The 23,201-nt window shown below is 38.9% G+C and overlaps 1 protein-coding gene across 5 annotated transcripts in view; it reads right to left on the bottom strand.

The window, feature by feature from the left end:
• dnah5 (dynein, axonemal, heavy chain 5) overlaps positions 1 to 23,201 on the bottom strand; it is a 112,542-nt gene that overhangs the window by 87,579 nt on the left and 1,762 nt on the right. For 4 of the 5 annotated variants that reach the window (XM_037075712.1, XM_037075713.1, XM_037075711.1 and 1 more), the window contains exons 2-29: positions 14,262 to 14,396; positions 13,887 to 13,971; positions 13,459 to 13,628; positions 11,689 to 11,907; positions 11,119 to 11,256; positions 10,457 to 10,633; positions 10,191 to 10,304; positions 9,875 to 9,982; positions 9,372 to 9,494; positions 8,788 to 9,003; positions 8,177 to 8,203; positions 7,440 to 7,547; positions 7,240 to 7,325; positions 6,451 to 6,658; positions 6,202 to 6,315; positions 5,767 to 5,973; positions 5,467 to 5,547; positions 4,999 to 5,089; positions 4,575 to 4,720; positions 3,796 to 3,973; positions 3,196 to 3,450; positions 2,816 to 3,012; positions 2,618 to 2,711; positions 1,811 to 1,953; positions 1,490 to 1,566; positions 1,269 to 1,393; positions 861 to 1,096; positions 1 to 125 (exon numbers count right to left, since the gene is read on the bottom strand). The exon at positions 1 to 125 is cut by the window's left edge and continues 94 nt beyond it. In XM_037075712.1, the coding sequence (XP_036931607.1) occupies positions 1 to 125; positions 861 to 1,096; positions 1,269 to 1,393; positions 1,490 to 1,566; positions 1,811 to 1,953; positions 2,618 to 2,711; positions 2,816 to 3,012; positions 3,196 to 3,450; positions 3,796 to 3,973; positions 4,575 to 4,720; positions 4,999 to 5,089; positions 5,467 to 5,547; positions 5,767 to 5,973; positions 6,202 to 6,315; positions 6,451 to 6,658; positions 7,240 to 7,325; positions 7,440 to 7,547; positions 8,177 to 8,203; positions 8,788 to 9,003; positions 9,372 to 9,494; positions 9,875 to 9,982; positions 10,191 to 10,304; positions 10,457 to 10,633; positions 11,119 to 11,256; positions 11,689 to 11,907; positions 13,459 to 13,628; positions 13,887 to 13,971; positions 14,262 to 14,396 (3,983 nt within the window). The remainder of the gene's footprint in view (positions 126 to 860; positions 1,097 to 1,268; positions 1,394 to 1,489; positions 1,567 to 1,810; positions 1,954 to 2,617; positions 2,712 to 2,815; positions 3,013 to 3,195; positions 3,451 to 3,795; positions 3,974 to 4,574; positions 4,721 to 4,998; positions 5,090 to 5,466; positions 5,548 to 5,766; positions 5,974 to 6,201; positions 6,316 to 6,450; positions 6,659 to 7,239; positions 7,326 to 7,439; positions 7,548 to 8,176; positions 8,204 to 8,787; positions 9,004 to 9,371; positions 9,495 to 9,874; positions 9,983 to 10,190; positions 10,305 to 10,456; positions 10,634 to 11,118; positions 11,257 to 11,688; positions 11,908 to 13,458; positions 13,629 to 13,886; positions 13,972 to 14,261; positions 14,397 to 23,201) is intronic. The other variant, XM_037075714.1, reaches the window with a different exon arrangement.

The raw sequence follows: 23,201 nt of genomic DNA, 5'->3' as shown, positions 1-23,201 counted from the left end.
AGCTCGTTCTGTACTTCCGTGCTCCGCGACAGCAGCTTCTCCCAGGTGTACCGCACCGTATCCACCTTATCTGCCTCCTCTTTTGCCACTGACAGATCATATTTATGAAGCATGGCATAGGACTCCTTTTAGGAAGAAAAAGATGCTTAGTCTTTCTCCAAATATTGGCAAATTACACTGTACATCATTATTTCAGCAGTTTGTCAAACATTAACATAAAACCCGTAAGAGTTTAAATTCCTGCATTGCTTATGCTTTTGAGCTTCTGATAAGGAACTTAACCTAAATGCTTTATAAACATAACTCAAATGTTGTTGAAGATTCTCAAACATCTAGGTCATGGTAATTCTAAGTCATTTATCATAAGCAACTGGACATGTTTCAGTTTCTTGAAGACATTTCACCTCTTATCCAAGACATGTGGAATCTTTTACTCCTCTTTCTAACCATCTGTCCTTTCTGGCCAAGACGTTTACATTGTTGTCCTTATAGGAATGTGTTTTCTCTTTTGGCAAAGTCTTGACCTGAAGAGTTAGCCCTCCGTCATTGTGGGGACAAAACAACCTCTCCATAAAAAAATGGCACAACACAGCAGGGCCAACTCCTCAGGTCAAGACGTGGCTGTCCACTTATATCTGAGACAAAAAACTGGAACAACCGTCACTGACCAGAGGAGATGGCTTAAGATATTCTATATCACCCCCCTACAATGCAGTACTGAGTTCCTCTCCAACTCTTCCAGTTGCCTGAGATACAGCACTTAGAATAACTCAAATTAAATGAATAAGCTAAAATGCTCCGGCATATACTACTTAATTAATCTGTCTGTGCTGTGTGAAAGTCCTAATCCTGTGCTTTACCTCTATGGGACCAACTTGAAAATCAATAGATATCTGGTGCTCTCTGATCTCCTTGAGTGCTGCCATAGCAATGCGGATGTCATCCAAGTCTTTGATCTGCCGATTCAGTTTCTTTCCTGCTTCATCAACAAAAGCAAAGATCTGCTCCATTTCTGAGCGATATTTCCTGTTACAGTAGAGTCCATAGTCCACCATCCAGTTCTTGGTTTCAGCAGTGAGGGACATCTTCAGGTCCGCTGGTAGAAAGAAATACATGTCAATACACAGAGACTGGTGATGGATGGGCTGTAGGTCAATTTTCCTATTCCATGTGTGTTGTGTTTTATCCAAGCAAGGCAGTAATAATGCTTTAAATACCACAGATGGATCGTAACAGATCCAGCAAAAAACAATAACACTCAATCTAACCTGTAAATAGAGCCAAAGCTCCAACTGTGATGTACTCTGGTTCAGAGTTTATTTCAAGCTCCAGATCTCGATAGAAAATAATCTGGCTCTCAAACTCAGAAAGCAAGGGACTTCCCTGAATGAATCTGTAAAAAAAAAACAAAACAAAAAAAAACAAACAAACCATTAGTTCTCTGTGGTGACAGTCAGGTATGAAATTTTCGTCATTTAGTGCATCATACTTCCGCATGGCATCTTCACGATCCTTTCTCCAGATGTGATGGTAACGGCTAAAACGGTCTAGAGAAGTCATCACTTCCTGCTCAATCATATAAAACAACATTAGATTTGATGAACAAAATGTACTCTTACAGGAGGACATGAGGATGAAAATAAACATGCAAGTGTTACTAACACTGCTGTTAACTTTAGCCATTTAAAGTGGACAAACATGTCACAGCTGAAGTAGACAGGACACAATAAATATAAAAAGTCAAACAGCATATTGGACAGGCTTAAATGCAATATACTTCAATTATATTTTCTCGTTGAAATGCACATACCTTTTTGGTGGAGCTGATGGAGGTGCTGAGAACGGACACCAGTTTGACTATCTCCTTGTTCTCAGACACACTCTTGTAGTAGTTTCTGGCTTGGAATGGGATAGCCTGGATCACAGATGCTGAAATGTCTGAAGTGCTGCTGTCTGAAAAGCACACAGTTTAAAATGACTTGTCATAGAATATATAGAGTTTTGGTGGACTAGATAACGTTACTGTGCATGTTATAAATAGCTAGCTCATAATTACACGTAAGAGTTCAGAGAGTTGGAATCTTGTATTAAGTATTCCTGCGGTTGCACCGATGATTTCTGCTGTTTTTAAAACACTGGATATTTTACATATCATATGTTACCTAAAATTAGTGCCACTGTATTAGAGAACATGTACATATATAGAACAAGTTAATATCCAACTTTTCTCATAAAGTTTTAGTTCCTTTCAGAAAAACCAATCAGCCCTGCAGTGTTATCATCCATGATCCAGCAGAGTTTCACAACATTACCTCCATTTCAGCCAGGGTGCAATCTGACCGAAAGGGCTGCTGTATATGAATGACATTTTTAAATGTCTTTTGTTTAAATGTCCTCCTTTCAAAGTCACTGACATATTCATGAAATTTCCATCTTTATCTGCACCTAGTCAGATGAGGCTTTGCTCTGCTGAGCTGTGAAATAAGAAGATCTGATTATCAAGTGACTGTGTTGCGCTCGCTAATGATCAGTGTTTTGGTCTGCATGTTGGTAACAATGTGGATATATCAAATAGGCAAAATGCTTGATCTGCTTAAGTTCCCATGTTCTCACATACCAGTCAGGCTCCTGTATGTTGTTGCTCCATCCTCAGATTCACTCTCAGAACTGTCCTGTTTCAGAGCTGCCATCCGTCTTTCATTCATTTTTCTCTGCAAGAGAGAAAATGGATATATGAAAAGACCTTAGGATCTGTGGGGAAAAAAAATCATTCAATAGTTAGAATAATTATTGCCTGCTCCATCAGATCACCCACCTTGGAGATCCTTTCTTTGCTCCACTGGCCAACTCCCTTACTGACACTGACTACACACTCTACAGCCCTGTTAAGAGCCTGTTGGACCTCCTCCAGAGCTGGGACCATGGCGATGTTAGGGATGGAGAGGGTCACATTGACCCTGAAGATTGCTTGCTGAGCACTACTTTTGCCACAATTGGGTGAATCACTCTCAGCTACAGGGGGAGCAAAGAATGGCACTCATGAAGGGCAAAACACACTGTACCATTTTCATTATTTGATGCATTTGTGCCACCCCAAAATGCTGACAAATTTTAGGTGAAATTTCTCAAGACCTTTTAAAAAAGTTTTAATAAGCCAAAGTACTAAGACCAGCAAAATGGTTACACAAGACCCACCCAAGAAATGTATAAGTGAGGAGGCGTGGATGCGTTTACGTAGCATCTCCAGGGTGTTACGTGTCAATCTGAGCAAAGCATCAACGTTACGGTGGTTGAAGTAGGAGAGCAGCTCCTGGGCTTCCTCCTCCATCACTTCCATCAGGGCCCTCTTCTTCTTCCTCCTCACCAAGGGAGAGGAAGGGCCAACACTGGCAGGAGGGAGCAAAGTGTTTCTGGAGAAGAGACGGCCCTCTGAGCGGCCCTCATCCTCACCTGAAAAGCAAGAGGTGACACGTTCACAGTAAACACGAACCCCTTTAGCTATGGTCCTCTGACTGGTGAGGAATTTCTAATATAAAATAACACCAAGCTCTAACTTAGCTAATACAAACAGAAACTGGTTAATCATATAGTGTAATAGTTAAGGACTGTCCTGCACATAATATGTAAAGAGGAAAATCATTAATTAAACTAATAAGATTATAAAAATATTGTGGCCTTTATATTCATTCATGCATCTGTTTTAGTTTTCATATTAACTGTCTCCCTTCAAGTATTGTCCCTTTCACCTTATAATATCCTATTCTATTTGATCTCAAAAGGTAAATGTTAACATACCTTCACTGTCAATGTGGTCGACGTTCTTACTCCCAGCGCAACTTTCTTCCTCGACCCTCTCCACCTCCTCTCTCTGATTGTGGTCAAACTCAAGCAGCATGTTGATCAGTTCATTAGCAGCCTCCTCTACCAGTGAGCTCTTAGTGTGGAGACCTTGGGCTTGTCTTATGCACAGGTCCTATACACATATTTGGAATTTTAAAATTGTTATATGCACTGCAGCAAACATTAGCTATAGGATTTCACCACAACAGCAATATAAATAATAAATACAATTCCTTGGGAGCACCTGTCATTTCTTTTAAACACACTTTAATTCAAATCACTTACCGTGATTTACATGCAGTACTGGACATCCTCGCACAAGTCAATGTGTGAGTTACTCATTCACATAAGATCTTTTTTGTGATAACCTAGCAACATTTGTATCATATTGATTATTCATGATTGATGACCTGTACCCTTGACAGCTAATAAGACACTGTGCATGCCAACAAGCAGTGTAAAAAGACAAATATAAGCAGTAGCCTTCATGTAAGGCATACAAATTTACAGAAGTTGTAATAACTCAATTATATTAATGCCTTTGGAGAATTAAATATACAGTTTATGAAGAAAAAAATCAAAAATAACTTATAAAGTGTGAGGATTATGAAAGTCCCGATTGTTTTGTAATCCTGTGGGGTGTTGCATGACTAACAAGGTGTACTTAGCAAAACTTTGACAAACTAAATCTATATTCTGTTTGAAGCAGTATCATAGCCATAGTCTTTATTTACCCTTGTGGTCTGAACAAACTCCTCACAGGTGATGGGTTCATCCTCTGGCAAAACACACAGAGTGGATCCGCTCATCTCCTGTAGCACAGCATCTATTCGAAACTCCACCAAGTCGTTTACCCTGTCCATCAACAGCTCCAGGTCAACTGGAGAGACAAATGAAACAAAAGGACACAGAACAGAAAACAAAGTGGAAATGAAAAAAAGATCAGAGGTGTGGAAAAAGAGGTGGATGAGGCAGCAACACACACACACACACACACACACACACACACACACGCACGCACGTCCACACTCATGCACGCACAAAAGATCCACAATGAATACATTTATGTAAATGTTATCAGTTGCCACCAGTGTTGAATCGCAGGATGTCTTATGTGTCATAATGTGGGACACTAATCTTGCTAGATTTCTTGCTTACCCAAAGCCTTGTCAATGCGGCCCAGGTACTTGTCTATGTTCAGAGATGTCCAGTTTAGGGAGGTCAAACCCGGTTGTATAGCTTCATCCACCTGCCAAGACAGTGAAGTATGTTACACTTGCATAGTAAGTACATAGTATAGTCTTACACATTTGAAATGCTGGTGTGTATTATTTGTGACTATATTGTTTCTCAGAATTAAATGCATTCGTAGACTTATTGAAATTCTTTTGATAAAAAAAGGAGCAATAGTACCGTATATAAATTAACCCATACATTTTGAAATAATTCAATATCTAATTAATTGCAGTGTATACAGTATCTACAGTATGGCTTGCCAGCATTTTTATGATATTAGAATTATATTAAGCATGAACTTATGAATATCACAATCCAATAAACGATAAACAAATAACATGCAGGATGTCATTTAAATGCAACTTCAAGTACAAGATAAGAACATCTTACCTTAGCTACATGCGGCATGGCAAGCTGTTCAAAAGCACTCTGGATCTTAGCCCGCACTCTGGTGTTCTCACTCAACATTAACTGGGAGGGTAAAGATATATTAATGCAGTCACTGTATTCATTCGTGGTTGAGCACAGTGTGTTTTACAATAACTCCTGTTGCTGTTCACCAGTGTTTCCTAATATGAACCACACCTTATTTTTCTTTTATACAAGTGATATGCAGAATCAACTATGCCTCCATGTATTGTTGTAAGATGCATGTAATTCATGATGTGTAAAACTGTGTGCATTATCCACCTGTAGTTTGTTGTAGTTCTTTTTGAGGGTGTCCTGTCTCTGCTGCAACAGAGCAGCAAAGGGGGGGATCTCCAATTTCATCTTTGTCATGCAGTTTGCCTCCCTGATTTGGGTCAGAATTTCTGGGTCAAAGTTCACAAACAGCTCCCCTGTTTCTGGAGACCTGACCAGCAAAGAGGCTTGCAGGCCCACCCGGGCTTCCTCCATCTGGGGAGGAGGGATCGGGGTGGGTAGTTTAGAGAGGTATTTCAGCAAGGAGAGGTGAGGAAATTAGTTAGAGACCAAAGGCAATGGACATGAATGAGAAGGCAGAAACATCTATCTATCTATCTATCTATCTATCTCTATATATTTCTCTCTCTCTCTCTATATATATATATATATATATATACACATTTTGTTATCTATTATGCCATATTATTCTAATCAAAATACCTTTTTCATCCAGCTGTGATGGTAGAGCATCTCAAACTCCAACAGAACCCTTGCTACCCTGTTATAGTTCCTGATGATCCTCTTGGCCTCTGGTGTGGAAAGAACTCCCGGATGCTATAGAGGGACAGAATGGTACTATATAACTTAAAAGGAAAACTGTATTGACAGTGCTACTAAAAGAAAAAGTGGACAAAAACAACACCTAGGCCCAAATAAATTATTTTTTAGAGAGGCAGAATTTCAATTTACCTGCTGAAAGAGATCCATGGGACCCTGAATCCTGCTGGACAGCTGTCGAGACCACATGATACGACCTGCCACTGGGGGCAAGTCTCGGCCAATTGGAGGGTCCAGTTTCTGCTTCATGTATATACGAGAGACCATTTCAATGTCCCGGCCATAGTTCTGTAGAATGCGCTGATACTTCTCATCAATCCCGAGGTCTGGGATGCCCAGTCTGTTTTAAGAGAGTCCGAACATGAAATAATTTTATTTCATCAGAATTCAAAAACAGGAAACCAATGATAAAAAAAGAAAAAAATGAAAATAAAAATAAGATATGAATTGAATGAACAATAATAGTAACAGTGGTATTCCAGGTTGAGGTTTATTGTATTTACTTTTGTTTTGTGGAAATACAGTATGACATACTGACTTGTCATAGCAGGAAAGACACTGATAACATCAACAGTGGGAGCATCTGATTTAAACTTGCCAGTGAATTCTGACAGCGAGCCTAAATGCACAAAATAGGACCCTGGAACTAGTGAACCTATTTGAATACAGCAATTATGTTATTGGCTACACCTGTGTTTAATGAGATCAAAAGTCCACAGTGACAAAGTTCTAATGACAGTCCTGCTGTCTTTTTAAATCCAGCCATTTGATTTGGGGCTGGTTTAAAGCTGAGCTGCCATGTAAATAAAATGAACTATTACTAATTACTAAGCTGCTGTGTTAGAGAATAAGCAGGATCAGACTGAGAATAAGTTGGTTAGACAAACTTAAATTGATATCAAGAATGAAGGAATGGTTTACCTTTCAAATTTCTTCAACACATTTAAAGCTCTCTCTGTATTCTGAATTTTTTCAAAGGTGCTATCCATGAAACTCTTCAGCTGGTTCTGGAAGACCAATGAAAAAATATTAACCCCAAACGACAACAGCAAAAAAGACAAAGTGGAGTGGAACAGGTGTTTTCACTTATTGCCTGATTGAGTCCATAATATTTAACTTACATGAAGCTCAGCGGTGCTTTTGCAGAATTCTTCATAGTCTAAATCAAAGTCGGTTCTTCTCTGGTCAAGGAAACTGTAATGTTTTTTCTTCATGTTCAACACAATAGCCTATCACACACACACACGCACACCAATCAGCCTCATTGTTCTGCTGTAGTCAAAACTGAGCTGGAAAATATTGCTATTCTGTCTTGAATTTACTGTTTTTCAATGTTTGTACGTGTCGGGGCTTCAGACCGACCTAACTGATGTTTGAGAACATATCATCTTAGTCTGGGATTAGTCATATTGATGTGCCTTGTTCTGTTTTGTCTCTTTGTATTGTAATCGAAAAATAAAATAAAAACATTGGTCAAAGAAAAAAAAAAGAAACGATGCAAAATAAATGTGGAGATCTGATACCAAATCTTAAAGCTCAGCTGCTACAAAAGGAGAGGTCTGAAATCAATTTAAACTAGTTTTGTCTGGTTACTGGGCCATGAAATGACTAATGGAATTACAGCAGGTAAATTGGACCACATGCAAAACGTTTGTCAGTAACTCACTGAAGAAAATAACTAAACAACACAAACACATTGAGAAACTAACAATAACACATATTGCAGTTGGTTGTCTGTTCATGTTGCATGCAGTTAGTATTGTCATATAGTTTTTCGATGATAAGCTCAACTGCATGCTCTTAACTATGAAAATGGACCATGCAGCACTGCAAATTGAAGTCTGTAGTGAGACATTACCTCCCATTTTCCCTGCATCTCTGTAGTCTGTACATCCAAGGAAGCAGAAACAAATAGATACTTAAATCAGTATCCTCTCAAGAGAAAAAATATATCAGCACAAATCAGACATTGTCATGCATGTCCAGAAAAGCAATTATTAGTTTAATGTTGATAGTTGGAGTTGCCCAAACGATTACGTTGCAGCAATTGCAGCCTTATTGTGGCTGATATCTAAGCAGATCTACTGGACCAATTGCAAAACTTTTAGTAAGCATGAAGCCTTGAAACCAAAACTATAAATATAAGGTCGAGGTTTAAATAAACCAAATCCTTTACCATACTTCTGTCTATTCAATTATATCACTCCATCATTAAATATAACATCAATATGACATTGCATTCCATAAAAGTCACTCTCAATGTATTTTGTAGTTTTACGATTAGATATGTAAACCTCATCATTGCTAAAGAAGCCCTGCATTTACCATCCACTGAAATATTACAACGTCAATAAAAGGCAGAAGAAATACAGCTCAGCTGGCTAGCAGAGGCATTTAATCAGTTAATCGAATGGGTCTCTGTGTTATCATAAATGTCCTGACAGCAACCTAATCTAACAATATACCCACTTGAAACCTGGTGGCCATGGTCTCCAGCCCCTCTATCTTAGAGTCCTGCAGGGCAGAGTAGGTGGAGATGGTGCTGAACATTTCCAGGATCTTGCTGAGTCGTCTCTGGAATGTGTCAAACTTTCCAAAAATGTACATCTCGCTGAAGTCAAACTGTCTCTCGGAGGGGGTCTGTTCCAGCTTCTCCTTTGTTTTGTGGAAATACTGCTGGTACTCCTGGAGAACACAGTTTGACACAGGGAGAACAATTGACTTTTATTGTCATCCACCCATCATACGACCGTGGTAACAATTATTGGTTGAAGAATAACTTTTGCTTTGTAATATTTCTTCTATCATGGCAAGGGCATGTATTCTTTGAGCCAACTCAAATGTCTTACTTTCAGGTCAAATAAAAGAATTATATATTTTAACACAGGTCTTGTGTGGAAGGCCTATTTCCCCCCAAAAAATATAAACAAATGTTAAACTTGACATTTAAAAAATAATAATACAGCTACAGTATGCTGCAAAAAATCCACAATTGATAAGAATGTCAAAATAAAAAAAAACTGAGATCGGTATTAATAAGCAGGATCAAGTACCTGGTTAAGGTGGATGGCAGCTTTGATTTTGTCAGCTACAACTTGCTGAGGCTGGTCCCATATTGAATTAGAGCCATTATTAGTGATGTAGGCCTTGCAGGCTGTGATCATCTGGTTTGTCACCTGGAGATATTGAAGGGTAGGATGAAATGAAGATATGCATTTTAATTATTTGCAGACCTAAACAGCTTACTGTTCATATCTACTCGATCATAAATCCAACCAGTATTTTGTTCATCAAGATGTCAGAAAAGAAAATTTTAAACAAATCCTTTTGTGCACAATTTGTGTTCTCCACTAGGTTACTGTAACAATGCGCTTAGTTGACATAAATGTTTTAGTGGTAAATCATATTCATCCATAAAAACATGAAAGTTATAGATTGCATGGTACAAATGAGGAAGATTATCAAGACTGCTGGCGAACAGCTTGCTGGATCCCATTTTTGATTAAATTTCAATCCTCTGTATTGTTCTGTTGTGCAGAATAGCAGCCAACTGTACCTTAACAAAAAGCGACGTAATCTTTTCTGATGTGTTGTAGTAGCGGGAAATACTGTGAATCATCCTGATGGCATTAATCAGACCAGGGATGGCATCCACCATCGACACCTGGGGTGAAACAGAAATAATAGCTTGTGTTTGGACAACTTACATATGGAATTCCATCCACTTGAACATGTGGAACATTAAACAGTGTTTGTGCAATGTACCATTTTCACAACCTGAGGACAGTTCACCATGGATACAGTAATAGTTTTGGTTTGCATTGAATGTGGCAGACCACTTCATCTTTAAAGAGATGAAAGCATTTTCTTACAGGGTCACTGCTGTAAAGAGGGTCACAAAACTTCTCCAGACTATACAGGTACTTGACATTGTCTTTGGCCTCGTTGGCTGCATCAGTAATCCTGGTGTCCAGCTCCCGCCATGACTAGAGAGAACAAACCATTTAAGCATTCACTGTAAAACTGAATCACACTAACATTACAGGCTTTTTAATTTACATGACTGACCTTTGTGAAAACATCATCTTGAAGAAAACAAAGCACAAAAAATACAATATGACGGAGAGAGGAGATTGACCTTTATAAGTTTAGATTTGGCCATAAGGAGCACACCCAGCACAGCTTTGACATCTGGGCTCTTCAGCTGGTCCAGAAGGTAGTTGAAGCGGGACATTCGTTTCTTCCAGTGGTCCAGCTCAGCCCGAGGGCCAAGGTCATCAGCCTCCTTTCTCAGCTGCTCACTCTCAGCTAGCACCTGGTGAAAAGAAGCACTTTCTATGTATTAATCTATCTCTGTAGTTTATTCTTTCTGCTTTCCCTGAATTTCACATTTTCCTGTTGTTCATTTTATTGTGACAGTTTTGCATCCCTCCCCAACTGGACTTGGATTATTTTGCATTATTAAATGTTTGAGTTGTTTGAAGCAACATGATATATTTCATGATGTATAAGTTTAGTAAAAATAAATAAAGTAACTCCATGATGTAGCCCTTTTCAGGATGAAGTTACAGCATTGAAGCTCCATGGAATATTATGTACATATCCTGTCAAATATTTGCTGTGTTCATTTCACCTGGCCTATTCAAAGGCATTTCAAGCAAACTTGGATCTCAGAATAAATTTTGTTTCAGATTTACTAGCCATTATGTACAACAGAGACTAGTGCACTGCAAAAGGTTTCATGCAAAACAATAACTGCGATAGGTTTGAAGATAACTTCTGTTACCCGACGGGTCTCACCTGTTCAATCTGTTTGATCCAGACTTTCATGCAGGCTTCAATCTTTTCTGTGGTCTCTGCGCTGTTTGCTGCTGCCATGTAGTCAGATGGGCCTTTCAGCACCCGCAGGTCAAAGACATCACACGCTTTCAAGGTAACCTGGAGGCAAGCCATGGTTTGTTTTTGTATGTGTGTGTATGATGTATTTTATTTGTGGATGTTCCTGTGTGTGCTCACAAAGAATAACTATGGTCAAACAGGTTGGTGATCAAGAAATCATTAAGTGTCTTACTGCTTTAATGAAACACACAACTGTAATGATAAATGGTTCACGGCTGTTTAAACAGACTTTGTTTTTATTAACAGTTATAATTTTTTCTGTTTATAAACAAAACAAAATATATGTTCCCAGGTACAGGTATGGTGTGATATTTGGTTAGCATGCAAAATATTCAAATTGGCTTTTGGTTTAAAACCTCTTTGGTTAGGTCACAGGCGTTTCTTCATTTGCTATTTTACAGCTGTTCAAAATTAAATTCACTCCTTAACAGTCAAACGTATCCTTGATGGGTAATAGTGTCTGTATCTTACCTTTTCTTGCAGACTCTCCTGTGCTCCAGCCAAAACAGACACAAAGCTTTCTAATGATGACAGGAAATCTTGTTTGACAGCCTGGGCCTGGGGACTGGCTGCCTCCCCCCAGCCATGGTCCATCTTCCTTAGTGTGGGGATGAAGATCTCAGAGAGCAACTGCTCCACACTTTTTAACAGGCCCCCCTCAGTTGTGTCCAACATATTGAAATTCACATCCTAGAGGGAGAGAAAAGTGCACACATGACACATAAAAACCTCTGGTTAAGACTGGTATGGCCACAGTGTAGGCTTCATTTCATTATGCCTGCCACAAGTAGCTTGCAGTTATGATGCCGTTGTTCAGTGAAGGGTCATCTTCACCCTAAATAAAGGACTCCAAATCATTTGACTTAGTCTACCTATTCCTTTTCTAATTCAAGGAGTGTCAACTGGTGTGATTCCCACTCATGCTGTCAGCAAACCAGGATTATGGTTTAAATATTTCCAGATATAGCTGACTGCTATCGCTCCTGGGTAGAAGGTTCCTGAACGGAGACTGCACTCAAATCTGCATGTGCCAGTTTTGGTGCAGTAATGTCCAATTTGTAGAACCGTAGAAAAGTATGAGGTCAAGCCAATGCCACAAAAAATGTATTATATACTGAAGATAAATTAGCTTGAGTGGAGCTCAGACAAGATGGGGTCTGGCTACCCTTGCTATTGCAGGCTATCGCAACAGTGACTATCAAATATGTTCTACCAACGAGTTGGAAAAGTTTGATCAGTATGTCATATTTTTGAAATTTTTGTAGTATAATTACTTCACTGTTCTTTATGCTTAGTGTCACTACAAATAGGTAATCAATGCCACAATGTCTTTGGTCACTAGTTGAATGAGACACACCTGTTATTAATGGATTTTGGTGGCGTTTCTATTTTTCACAAATATCTTAGGTATATAACCCTCAGTCATTAACTGAAGTCAGTTTACTGCCTCTAAGTCCAACTATGTGTGATCCAAAAAAGTCTCATTACAAATACGTTTGGAGTAAATACCTTGCTTTTTTATTTGACAGACTTTTTTGAATACTGTTTATTTAACATTTATCTATTTCAATGTTATGTTTGCTATTTTGCATTAAAGAATTTAATATCTTTTATTTATTTTTTAATTGTGATGGTACTTATACACTGTTCTCTAGCACTGAAGGTACACTCACATAGCCGGGTAAAGCGCACACACACACTAAAGTTGTCCTTCTTTCCCTCTCTTGCTGGGAATAGCTTGTTGCAAACATGCCCTTTTAACAGAGGTGGTGATTAGCTTTCCTGTTGACAGCAGGTGATCAGTTAAAATCAATAGCACGATCTGCTACTGGTATCAGAGTGCATTTGTCGAACCTTCTTTTGTCTCTAAAGCTCTGGATAGAAAATAGCTGTCTTAGTTACAGGATACAATTTATCACAATGGAAAAAGAATAAAGCATCCCTTTGACATTCCAAAATCAGTCTGTTTTCATTTGTCATTTAAGGAAACTACAAGATGAAAAGCCCCACAGTTAAACAATCTTTTCTTGTCCATTGTTTTGAAATGCATATGGCTAATAACATTCCCACGTTTGGCATCTCAGCAGCATGCTGGCTAAGAGCATCCTTTATCGAACGGTGTAATCATGGTGAAATTAGTTAAATAGTTTTTGTTTCATATGATTGACCGACCTTCACTCACTCTGAAAGTCATGACCTCATGCTTACTTTTCTAAAACAACACTTTTAAAAGTGACTCACTCTGTGAATGTTCTCAGAGGTGATTGTCTTAGAGGTGTTGGCTCTGGTGAAGAAGACACACACTCCGGTCAGTGCCACATCCTTCCCGTCTGTCACAAACACTTTAGACTTCTTGCTGCGACCATGCTGCTGGGCAGTAAGCTGGGAGGGTGCAGAGGCTGCGGCTGCAGCTGAAACAGAGAATTGGACAGAGACAACAAATAGCATAATCACAACAAGCTTGATTTGCATTTGAATCTTATTATAATTAATTTGGGATCTTATCAATTGCTGCCATGAATGCTGAATGAAGCATGACTGAAGATTTTTATGTTATTTCTATGTTTTACAGAGGAAAACACACATTTAGACACACAATTAACAACAATTAGCTCAAGGCCACACATAACATCGATTTCTGACACAGCGAGTGTACGTTTTCAGGTTACCTGTTTCACTTGGCTGAGTGTCCTGATGGTAGAACATGAGGTGTGGAAGACCCTCAGCAACAAAGAACTGCTCCATGCGATCAATCTGAGAAAGATGAAAAGAAAACTTTCAGCATAATCAGACTACACAATGACCAAACTGCACATAAATTGCTTCCCTTGACCCAAATATGACACCAACCACTTCTTCTCCAAGGAAAACTGAAATAAGCAAAAGAACATAGATATGGCAGTAATTTTGTGGCAGTATAAACAAAAGTTAATAATGTAATTCAAATGCTGCCACAACTTTTGCCAAAGTAAGGCAGGCTGCTGTTTTGTTTTATTACAAACAAAGCAAACACTTCTGTGTGAAAATGTATGAATACAGGGTACCTGATTCCCCTCCAGTATCGCATCTTCCACATCTGCTTTCTCCAATCCCAGGCACGAAGCCACAATGCTGAGGATGTAGTCATGTCTTCCATCTAGCTGGGCACGCTTAGCTTCACGTTCCTCCTTTAACTTTTGCTAAAGAAAATGTACAGACGATTTTAATCACTATTCAGATTCTATGACTTGAACATATCCGGATTAACTATTAAAATTCTTAATCGACATGAGCAAAGCTTATTTCAGCTGAGTTCTTGTTGACTGACAGTGGAATAGAAAGACTGCATTTTCTGCTAAAGGAGCAGTAAAGCCATCACATGACCGAACGGAGCACACAGTCATTCAACCATATTTCACATACTTGTGAGTGTGTATTGATGAGGCTGTTGTTGATGACGGATGATTTTATATCCCCTCTGGTCGTCCACTTTTCAGACATGATTTAGTCCACTCTAAAAACCGTAGTTATGTCTGGTTTCAATGAATTAGCAGTAAAATAAGTGCAAAATTAGTTTAAAATGAATAACCCAGTGTCTCCTGTCAAAACATTGTGGTCTTCTTCTTTCAAAGTGTAGCTCCACACATGAATGATGAAAAAAAAACAGAAACTGAGCTCAGTACTCCTTCAAGATTTAAAACTGTACATCTCCATTTCCATTCAAAGTCTGCAAAATTCAGGTTAGAAAAGATTTTGACAACAACACAGCCAGTGCACAACAGGCAGTGGCTTGCATTTAGGATGGTGGGACAGTAACATCAACCACAGTGGGTTGCCAGGTTACGCTGCTCAGTAACACAGGAACAAGGTTAGCCAATAAATAACATGAAACCTGGCACTGCTTGGTGTGCCAGCTGCAGGGTGCATTCAAGTTCTTTCATTTACTTTTCCCTTTGTCTGTCTGGAATTTAAACAGGGCACGACAGGAATAGCTATTTCTGGCTTAAAATACTTTTTCGCATTGACGTCATCATGGTAAGACCATCAACAAAGCAGGAACTGCTGCGAGTGGCCCTGCCAAAAATAAAACATTTGAGTGCCAGCTCTTTTATATATCAAACTGTTTAGACAATCATTAACAACTGGACTAAACTTTAACATTGAGGATGACATATTAAGTGATCAAGGGTCTCTCTAATCATGCTCTCCCTTTTCTTTCCTGTCCCATCCTTGAGTATATATCTATGTGGTTTTCTGTACTTCATGGAACAGAGATTTCCCTGTTGTGTAGCCCTTAAACGTCTACTTTTTCTCGCCAACTGAAAACAGGCTGAACAAAGTCTATAGTCTACATGGAGCATGGGACATATTGTACATGCATGTACCCTGGGTGAGTCCCCATGGATTATATGGAGAATCAGATAGGCGAGAACAGATGTGACAGCTTTTGAGGGACGGATCAGATAGAACCCCGAATAAAACCTTGAAAAGGAACAGAAAGAGGACAGATACAAAAGATTTTATGGATGATAAATTAGACATGAAGCACTGGAGGAAGAAAAAGCTGCATACATGGGCAAAAGGAGACAAACGTAGTGAGTAGAGGAAAAAAGATGAAACTGACTCAAAAACAACAAATGAGTTAAATTAAATTCAAGCATAGATGTGCACAGTGAGGGAACATCGATGACAGGAAAGCAGAGGGATGAGAAATAGAAGGAGGAGGCAAGAGACAGGAGGAAATATAGCAAACAACATAAAAGATCATTTTAATGGGACCTGAGAAAGGAGGAGAGAAAGACGCAGGAGGGGAGAGGACTTAACGGGAGAATGGACAATTCTTTAGAGTCAATGTGGTTAAGAATCAAGGTATTGATTTTTGTAAGTTAGAGCCTGGGAGGTTGGTCATGCAAAGCCAGAGTGAGGTGGAGCATTCTAACAACCTCTCAAGCTTTGTGCGTCAACAAGGTTAGTGAGAGCGGCAACATATTAGCCTGTTAGCAGCTTTGAAAGAGAATAGACCTCATTGACACTTGTCAAGTGAAACTAGACAAACAAAATTCTTAAGAGCCCAAACCATGGAACCCCTTAAATATCTCAAGAATCATTAACTTTCTCACAAGTTACAGTAATATTTAATTTAAAGTATTTGCACCAGTCTCAGGAACAGTGGCTGCAACTCACAGGTTACTTCAACAGATAAAGATAACAAAGACCAAAGATAAAGCTTATCTTGAGTGTGAGAACAGACATGGATCCATTGTAAGCACCCATGTTGAACATATTTACACAAGAGTCACACATGTATGACTGATATCACAATTTCTAGACTGGTGATCTTTTAAGATTTGAAATCTTCATATTTGACTCCAAATTGCAATGCTGAGACAGTGTATTCCATTTCCAGTTGTAAAACATAAAAATGATGCCTCCAAACATATTTAAAAATTTGAGAGATGAAAAAAAGACATTCATTTTGATATTTCAATAGATATTCACTAAACCACTACAGAACTCAGTGAATCAGACAGACAATGAATCACACTAGCATTGTTCTCTGGAGATCTACACATTTGTTAAGCACACAAAAACAATGACATCACAGATCGACCATAAAAAAAGCATGCCAAGCAATCAGTTGCTGGGCGACGAGGTGTCTCACACCTTCTCTCTGCCTCTTTTCCGAGTCGTGTGAACAACCGACTCAGCCTTCAGCTCAGAGGCAAACAATACACACACAATGCAGCATGGAGCAGATTATTCAAATGAGCAGACAAGTCACCGCTGACTGCAATAAACAAAATACACTGGCCAACAATAACAGGCTCGAACAATGTCAGATAGGCACACATACACAACCACATTTATTTATTGCTATAACACAGACACAGAATCCAGCACTGACAGACAACAGCCACAACATTAATAGCTTTCAGAACCAAACAAAGCCGCATCCTGAGATAAGCTGTGGCGAGACTGCCAATCCCTATTAAACAAACAGGGGCTTTTGGAATTTTGGAAAAAGAGAAACAGCTGTGACATAAATTGTGCAGCAGGCAAGTTTGGCGAGAATGCAAGCTTATAATGTATCTAACATTTAAAAAAGCTATTCAAAATATTTTCAGTGCCCTGCCAGACTTCAAATAAATTATTTAGTACATTTTAATCCAAATCTTCTAGGACACAGAAATACCACACACACATTCAAAGTCAACACATGGGTTCTGTATGAAGTTTTGCAGCCAGTTTCATCCATTTGATTTCAAATCACATTGTGGTAAATGAAAGATGCCAGCAGAGCCAGTTGGCAATACACACAAGAAGTCTGTGGAGAACAGAAATAGGATTTCTCTTACCTGAATGACCTTGAGAACTGTCTGTTTCCAGAGCTGCTTACTAAACACCTGCGACATGACAGCTCCTTGCCTCTCTGACTCAGGCCCAACTATTTCTTCTCTATAACCTGATATCACTTTCTCATCTACATGTACACAGGGGAGCTGTATTCTCTCACCCTTGAAGGGATGATCCCTATCAAGTTGTCAGTGGTGACCGCTCAGACAGGTGAACTGAAGCTGTGCTCGCTTTTAAATTGCCGTTCCTGTCCACAACAAATAACTTTTCACAGATATCTGTGGTCAGAGTAGACATTTTCGATGAATGATGTAAACTAACTTAAAGAATGTGAACAACACACAGCTCATCAATTAAGAGCATAATAAACTGGTAAATACACAAAGGAACACATAAGGAGGAACAGCAGCTCTTTATTCATGAACTCTAACTCGCAGTAATGTGCACTCATAAACACACAGACAGACACTGGAAACACACCTCACTGCTCTAACAGGACTGCAAACTGGAACATAGCTGTTTTCACTACAACTGTTCAAGTGCAAGTGTTTAGGGGCAAGTTCTTGTTATGGACACCCATCTCATCAGTAGATTTAGCAACTGTAATAACCAAAATGCAAGGGTGCCATGTGAATTGTGCAAACAATACAACAGGCCAATGTTAGTAGCCAAATGTACAATCATTCCAAACTGTCCCACAACAAATATGATTCATTGTACACTATTCCTTGTGAATGACTGAGAAACTTGCTCCTCATTAAAGTAAAAACACATTACAATACATTTCTGCAGATAACAGCACACAGCAATTATCTGTGTTTTTCTGACATTTGATGATACAGCATGACAGGAACAAAACAAACAAAATGCAACAAAAACACAGAGAAACTCATTTGATCATCTCTACCTATCTAGTGCACAAATTCTCACTATTTTTGCATGTTAACATTCAGTTTGGATGCCAGAAGCAATATCACCGCTAACATTTCAAATAAAATAAAAGTGGTGTCAAATGTGTTTTTCATGGACTAGTGCTTTTGCAAAGCTTCAGTAACTACAAATAGAAAGCTGCACTGATGATATCTTTATTGAATATATTACACTTATTGATATATAGAAACATATGGAGATTTCAAAACATTTCTCTTGGGAAGTATTTCACACTACATACATTCAGGAAAAGGTAAAAACTTCTTCACTGGTTTATTTCTCTGATAAATATTCCAAACTGACATTTTTTTCAGATAAAAATCAATTGTTGTGAGAAGCCTGCATAACCAGCAGTACACAAAAATATTTTTGATCAGATTTTCAAACATAGATAAAGTCTTAAGCTTTCTTGAATTATTCTACCAGCCGCATTTGATACATACACACCAGCTGTTTACTGAATCCTGACACATTAATGATGAATTACATTTGGCCAAAGTAGACAGTCATGAAGCCAAGTTGTCTGTAACATCAGAACTCTTGGGTCACCTTACCTTGTTTTGATAGTCTGGTTTAAAATGCAGCATCGTTGTCAGCCTCTCAGTCTGACACTTCTTTTCAGGTCATTCTGCCATCTTAATTGGCATTGCTTTTCATGGCATTAGAGAATTACAGCCTCCAACAAAGAAGACAAGACAGAGAACAAGTGGCTTCGCTACAGTATGTGCGCAATCAGCCTTCTTATTTGCCATGTGAGAAAGGTTACTGCCCTGAAATTATGAGAGTGTTGCTCCTAAAAGGGGACTGCTAACTAGATAATGCGGTGTTGGATGACCATCTGTCTGCAAAGTAATTATCAAGGTCCTGCTCTCACCTTACAATTCTATTACAACAATGGAATGGAGAGACAGTGAGGGGTGTAAGAGAGGGGGTATAAGGGATGATGATTTGAATACAGTGTACCACTGTCAGAAGCAAAACACACCCAAAAATGAACAAATAAAACATGCTGTGAAGAGAGAATTTAATAAAGGACCTCAAGAAGTTAGTCAACCTCTTCAAGGTCACTGGGTTTTGTAAAATCCTTGGATACTGTATGCATTACCACTGTATGCTTACTGACTGATACTAGTCATATTGTGACTGTGATAACAGTTTCATAGAGTCAGAATACAGTGGCGATATCTGACAGGCTTTAATATTGTGCTTTTTATTACACATGGTCCTAGTATAATGTTAAATATCATGATAGCATTGCTGGTTTATTCAGCATTCTAGGTTCTTGTTATAAAGCGTCCAGGGTGTGGGTTTAAGGGAACTTAAACTTCAGAAATGGAACATGCATCTCACTTTTTATACGTTTTACATGGCCATTGCAAGGGAGGGTGAGAGCACAGCACTATGTTCCAGTAAATCCTATACACCTGTCTTTACACTACATTACATTACAATACATTAAAAACATTTAATAATTTGCTGCTTGTTTCCAATGTATATCGTTGCAATTTCAATTCATTACAGTTTGGCTTAAGACAAAACTACAAATTGAAAAAAAACATTTCAGGACATTTTACAGGTTAAACAATTAATAATGTTAAAGACAGAAGATCATTAGACTAACAGAAAAAAAAATCATTAGTTGCAGCTCTAGCAGTGAGACCTTTATCATTCACCCAGTGAGAACACACACACACACACACACACACACACACACACACACACACACACACACACACACACACACACACACAAAGACCTCCAATTAATATTAAATTCCATTAGCCTTTACTGAGGTGTCCGGCAGATGAGAAGCACAGCTCTTTCCATGAGGATCTGACTGACAGATATTGGAGAAAATGATTGCGAAGCTTTGCATTTAAAAGCAGTTGGGTCATCAATTTTTCACTATGCCATGACTGATTTTCTAAGCTGAACTGTCTGGTTTTGAGCTGCTGTGAAACAGGAGAGTGACTGTAAATTATAAATGAGGGGGAGGTGAGATCTGAAAGAGAAAGACACAGAGAGGGAACAAGACAGAGAAAAGTCCACTGTTCTCCCATAAGATGCTCGAACCGACAGACTCGGAGAGCTTTAACAAATCTGTTTAAAAACGATGCCAGGTTGTAGCACAATATGTCTCAGCAGCAGAAACAGCTCTGAGGACAGCATTTCTCCTTAAATAGATTTCTCTTATCTAACCCATACAGGGAGCAATTCCTAATTGAAATCAAATAAATTATCATTGCTTTATAATGCCTTTATTGTATAAATTTAAATGTACTATATAAGGAAGACTAACCCATATTATATAAGTTTCTTTGATCTACACAGTGTTGGACTAATCTGGGTCAGTCCAATGTGGAGGAGAGTTCATCCCAAGTTCTCTCTTGTATCAAGTAACATGCCATCAAAAGCAGGCCTGTACATACTGTTTTCAACAGGGAGGATGACACATGTCTTCAAGTCCAACATCAAACCAGCTGCTGTAAATTACTAAACTTTCACTTTATTTGTCATGCTCAACTAGTATTATTAATTATTAATTATTCACATTTTCTTTTAATACTGACTGCAAAACTATATCAGTACCATAATTAATTGCATTAGCACCAAGAATGGATGAGCTTGGGGATACAGAGACTACTTTGGTAACAATATATAACCACATTAATAAATAGCATTATACGTGAAACACATTTTTGTAGATCACCCAGCCCTCTGAAGCTCATCTCACATTACAACAACAACACACTACCATCTAGTGGACTGAGGCTCATAATACAACCAACACAGGAAGTTGCGCTACAGTTATGTTTGACTAATTCTGGCCAGTGAAAGCAATAGTGTCAGGGCAATCATCAAAAGGACTCGAGGGGCTCTTGAGTTGAAAATCAAGTGCAGATTAGCTCAATCACATTTTTCTTATGAGAGAATGGGGAGTTCTGATGTAAAGTTTCAAGGTCTCCCAACACGTATCATCGCACTGTGACTTAGCTACACCTAGATGTGCTAAATAACAGCCTAAAGTAAGGCGAATGGGGGCGCCGCTTAGCTTGGTTGATAGCGTGCGTGACCCACGTGCCGAGGCTCTGCAGCGGACCCGGGTCCCTTAGCTGTGTGTCACTCCCCCTCTCTTACCCTGTTTCCTGTCACACTCTTCAGCTGTACTATCATTTAAGCCAGAAAAGGCCAAAAAAATACTTAAAAATAAAAAAGTAAGGCCAATGTTAAATAACGAAAAAATATTGAGAACCTCCAATGCACCCAAGGGATAGAAGATTTGAACTGTGATCAATTTAGAATGCCACTTATCTTTAATGTATCTTTAACCTTTTATTTCTAGTGTTCCCAGTTTAGTACATCATTTATGTATTTATCTGTTTATTTTTACAAAGGCTCGTTTTGAACTGCACAAAGATAAAAGGCAAAATGTGACTGGTTGAGAGACTGGTCGGCCACTGTTTATCAACACTTGTCTAAAACGCAACAGCAGGCTGCAGGGCTCAAGATGAATAGTGTCCTGCTTCCCCTGGTCATGGATGACAAAATGTGTTTGGAACAAACAGACTATCGCTTAGCAAATGACAATCCGAATGGAGTGCTGACAAATAGAGTGTGTGTTCTGATGCTGTTACTATAGTAAACTCACTTGAGGGTTTTTCACAATGCATTTTAGTCCAGAGCTATCCTTATACTGGCACTGTTGAGCCACACTGATTTTCAGAGGATAACCCAGAAAACTCTAGACTTCGGAATGGGCTGGGATTATGTCAGTGTAAAAGCTTTCTTGACAAGGGGTTCTGAGGTTTCTCAGAACGCTTTTAGCCCCGGGTTAAGTGTAGTGTCAATACCAAGCCGTCTGCTCAGCAAGAGACCTACTACGAAACATATGACAACTCTGAAATATTCCCGGTTTACTGGTCCATCCATCTCCTCTGTCACAAATGACTGGCTGGCGGGATGTGTTGCACATGTAAAACTGGCTGAACCAAGAGGGCACTGCAGATCCCTACTGAAAATTGGCAGGAGTAGAACTTGTTAGCTGTTTGCAGCTAGTAAGCAGCAGACTGCACTTGGCTGAGGTAGCTAGCTTACAGCAGAGCTTTACACACAGCAGGACTGAGTGTTTCTGTTCAGAGGAACACAAAGCAGTAAATACTGAACAGCAGTTAAAAGTGACAATCCAATAAGTTTACAATTATAAAATACTCACGTCAGTTGAGTAGAGTATGGAGGTAAAAGTTCTGAGTTTGGAGTTACAGACACTATACATCAGAGCAGGCTACAAACTCCTATGGAAATGAAAATAGCCACATACAAACAGTGACAGGGTGTTGGAGTTGTTGCTTCTGGGCACAAAGACTGAGACACCAAGACTGAGAAACAGAATTTTTTTCTTTTTTACTAAATTCTGTGTTTAACATTTTAAAGGTGTTTTTACTATGCCACTAACCACTAACTTCCAGAGCACAACACCCATAACAGTATGCATGTCGGGAGAAAGAAAACAAGATCTAATTTTGGGTTCCAAAAAAATGCAAATATGCTTGTTGAATGAAACATTTCAGTGAAGTTACAACAATCCCATCTACATCAGGGGGGCTTTTACCACAACAATCATGACAACCTATGCAAATAAGCAGAAGTGTACACAGAACCAAACAAAAGGATGCCAATAAAAGAATAATATAAGATGGGAGGAACACTGAGATCATGAACAT

The sequence above is a fragment of the Acanthopagrus latus genome, chromosome 17 (assembly GCF_904848185.1).
Source record: "Acanthopagrus latus isolate v.2019 chromosome 17, fAcaLat1.1, whole genome shotgun sequence".
Classification (NCBI taxonomy): Eukaryota; Metazoa; Chordata; class Actinopteri; order Spariformes; family Sparidae; genus Acanthopagrus; species Acanthopagrus latus.
This window is presented reverse-complemented; position numbering and strand designations above follow the sequence as displayed.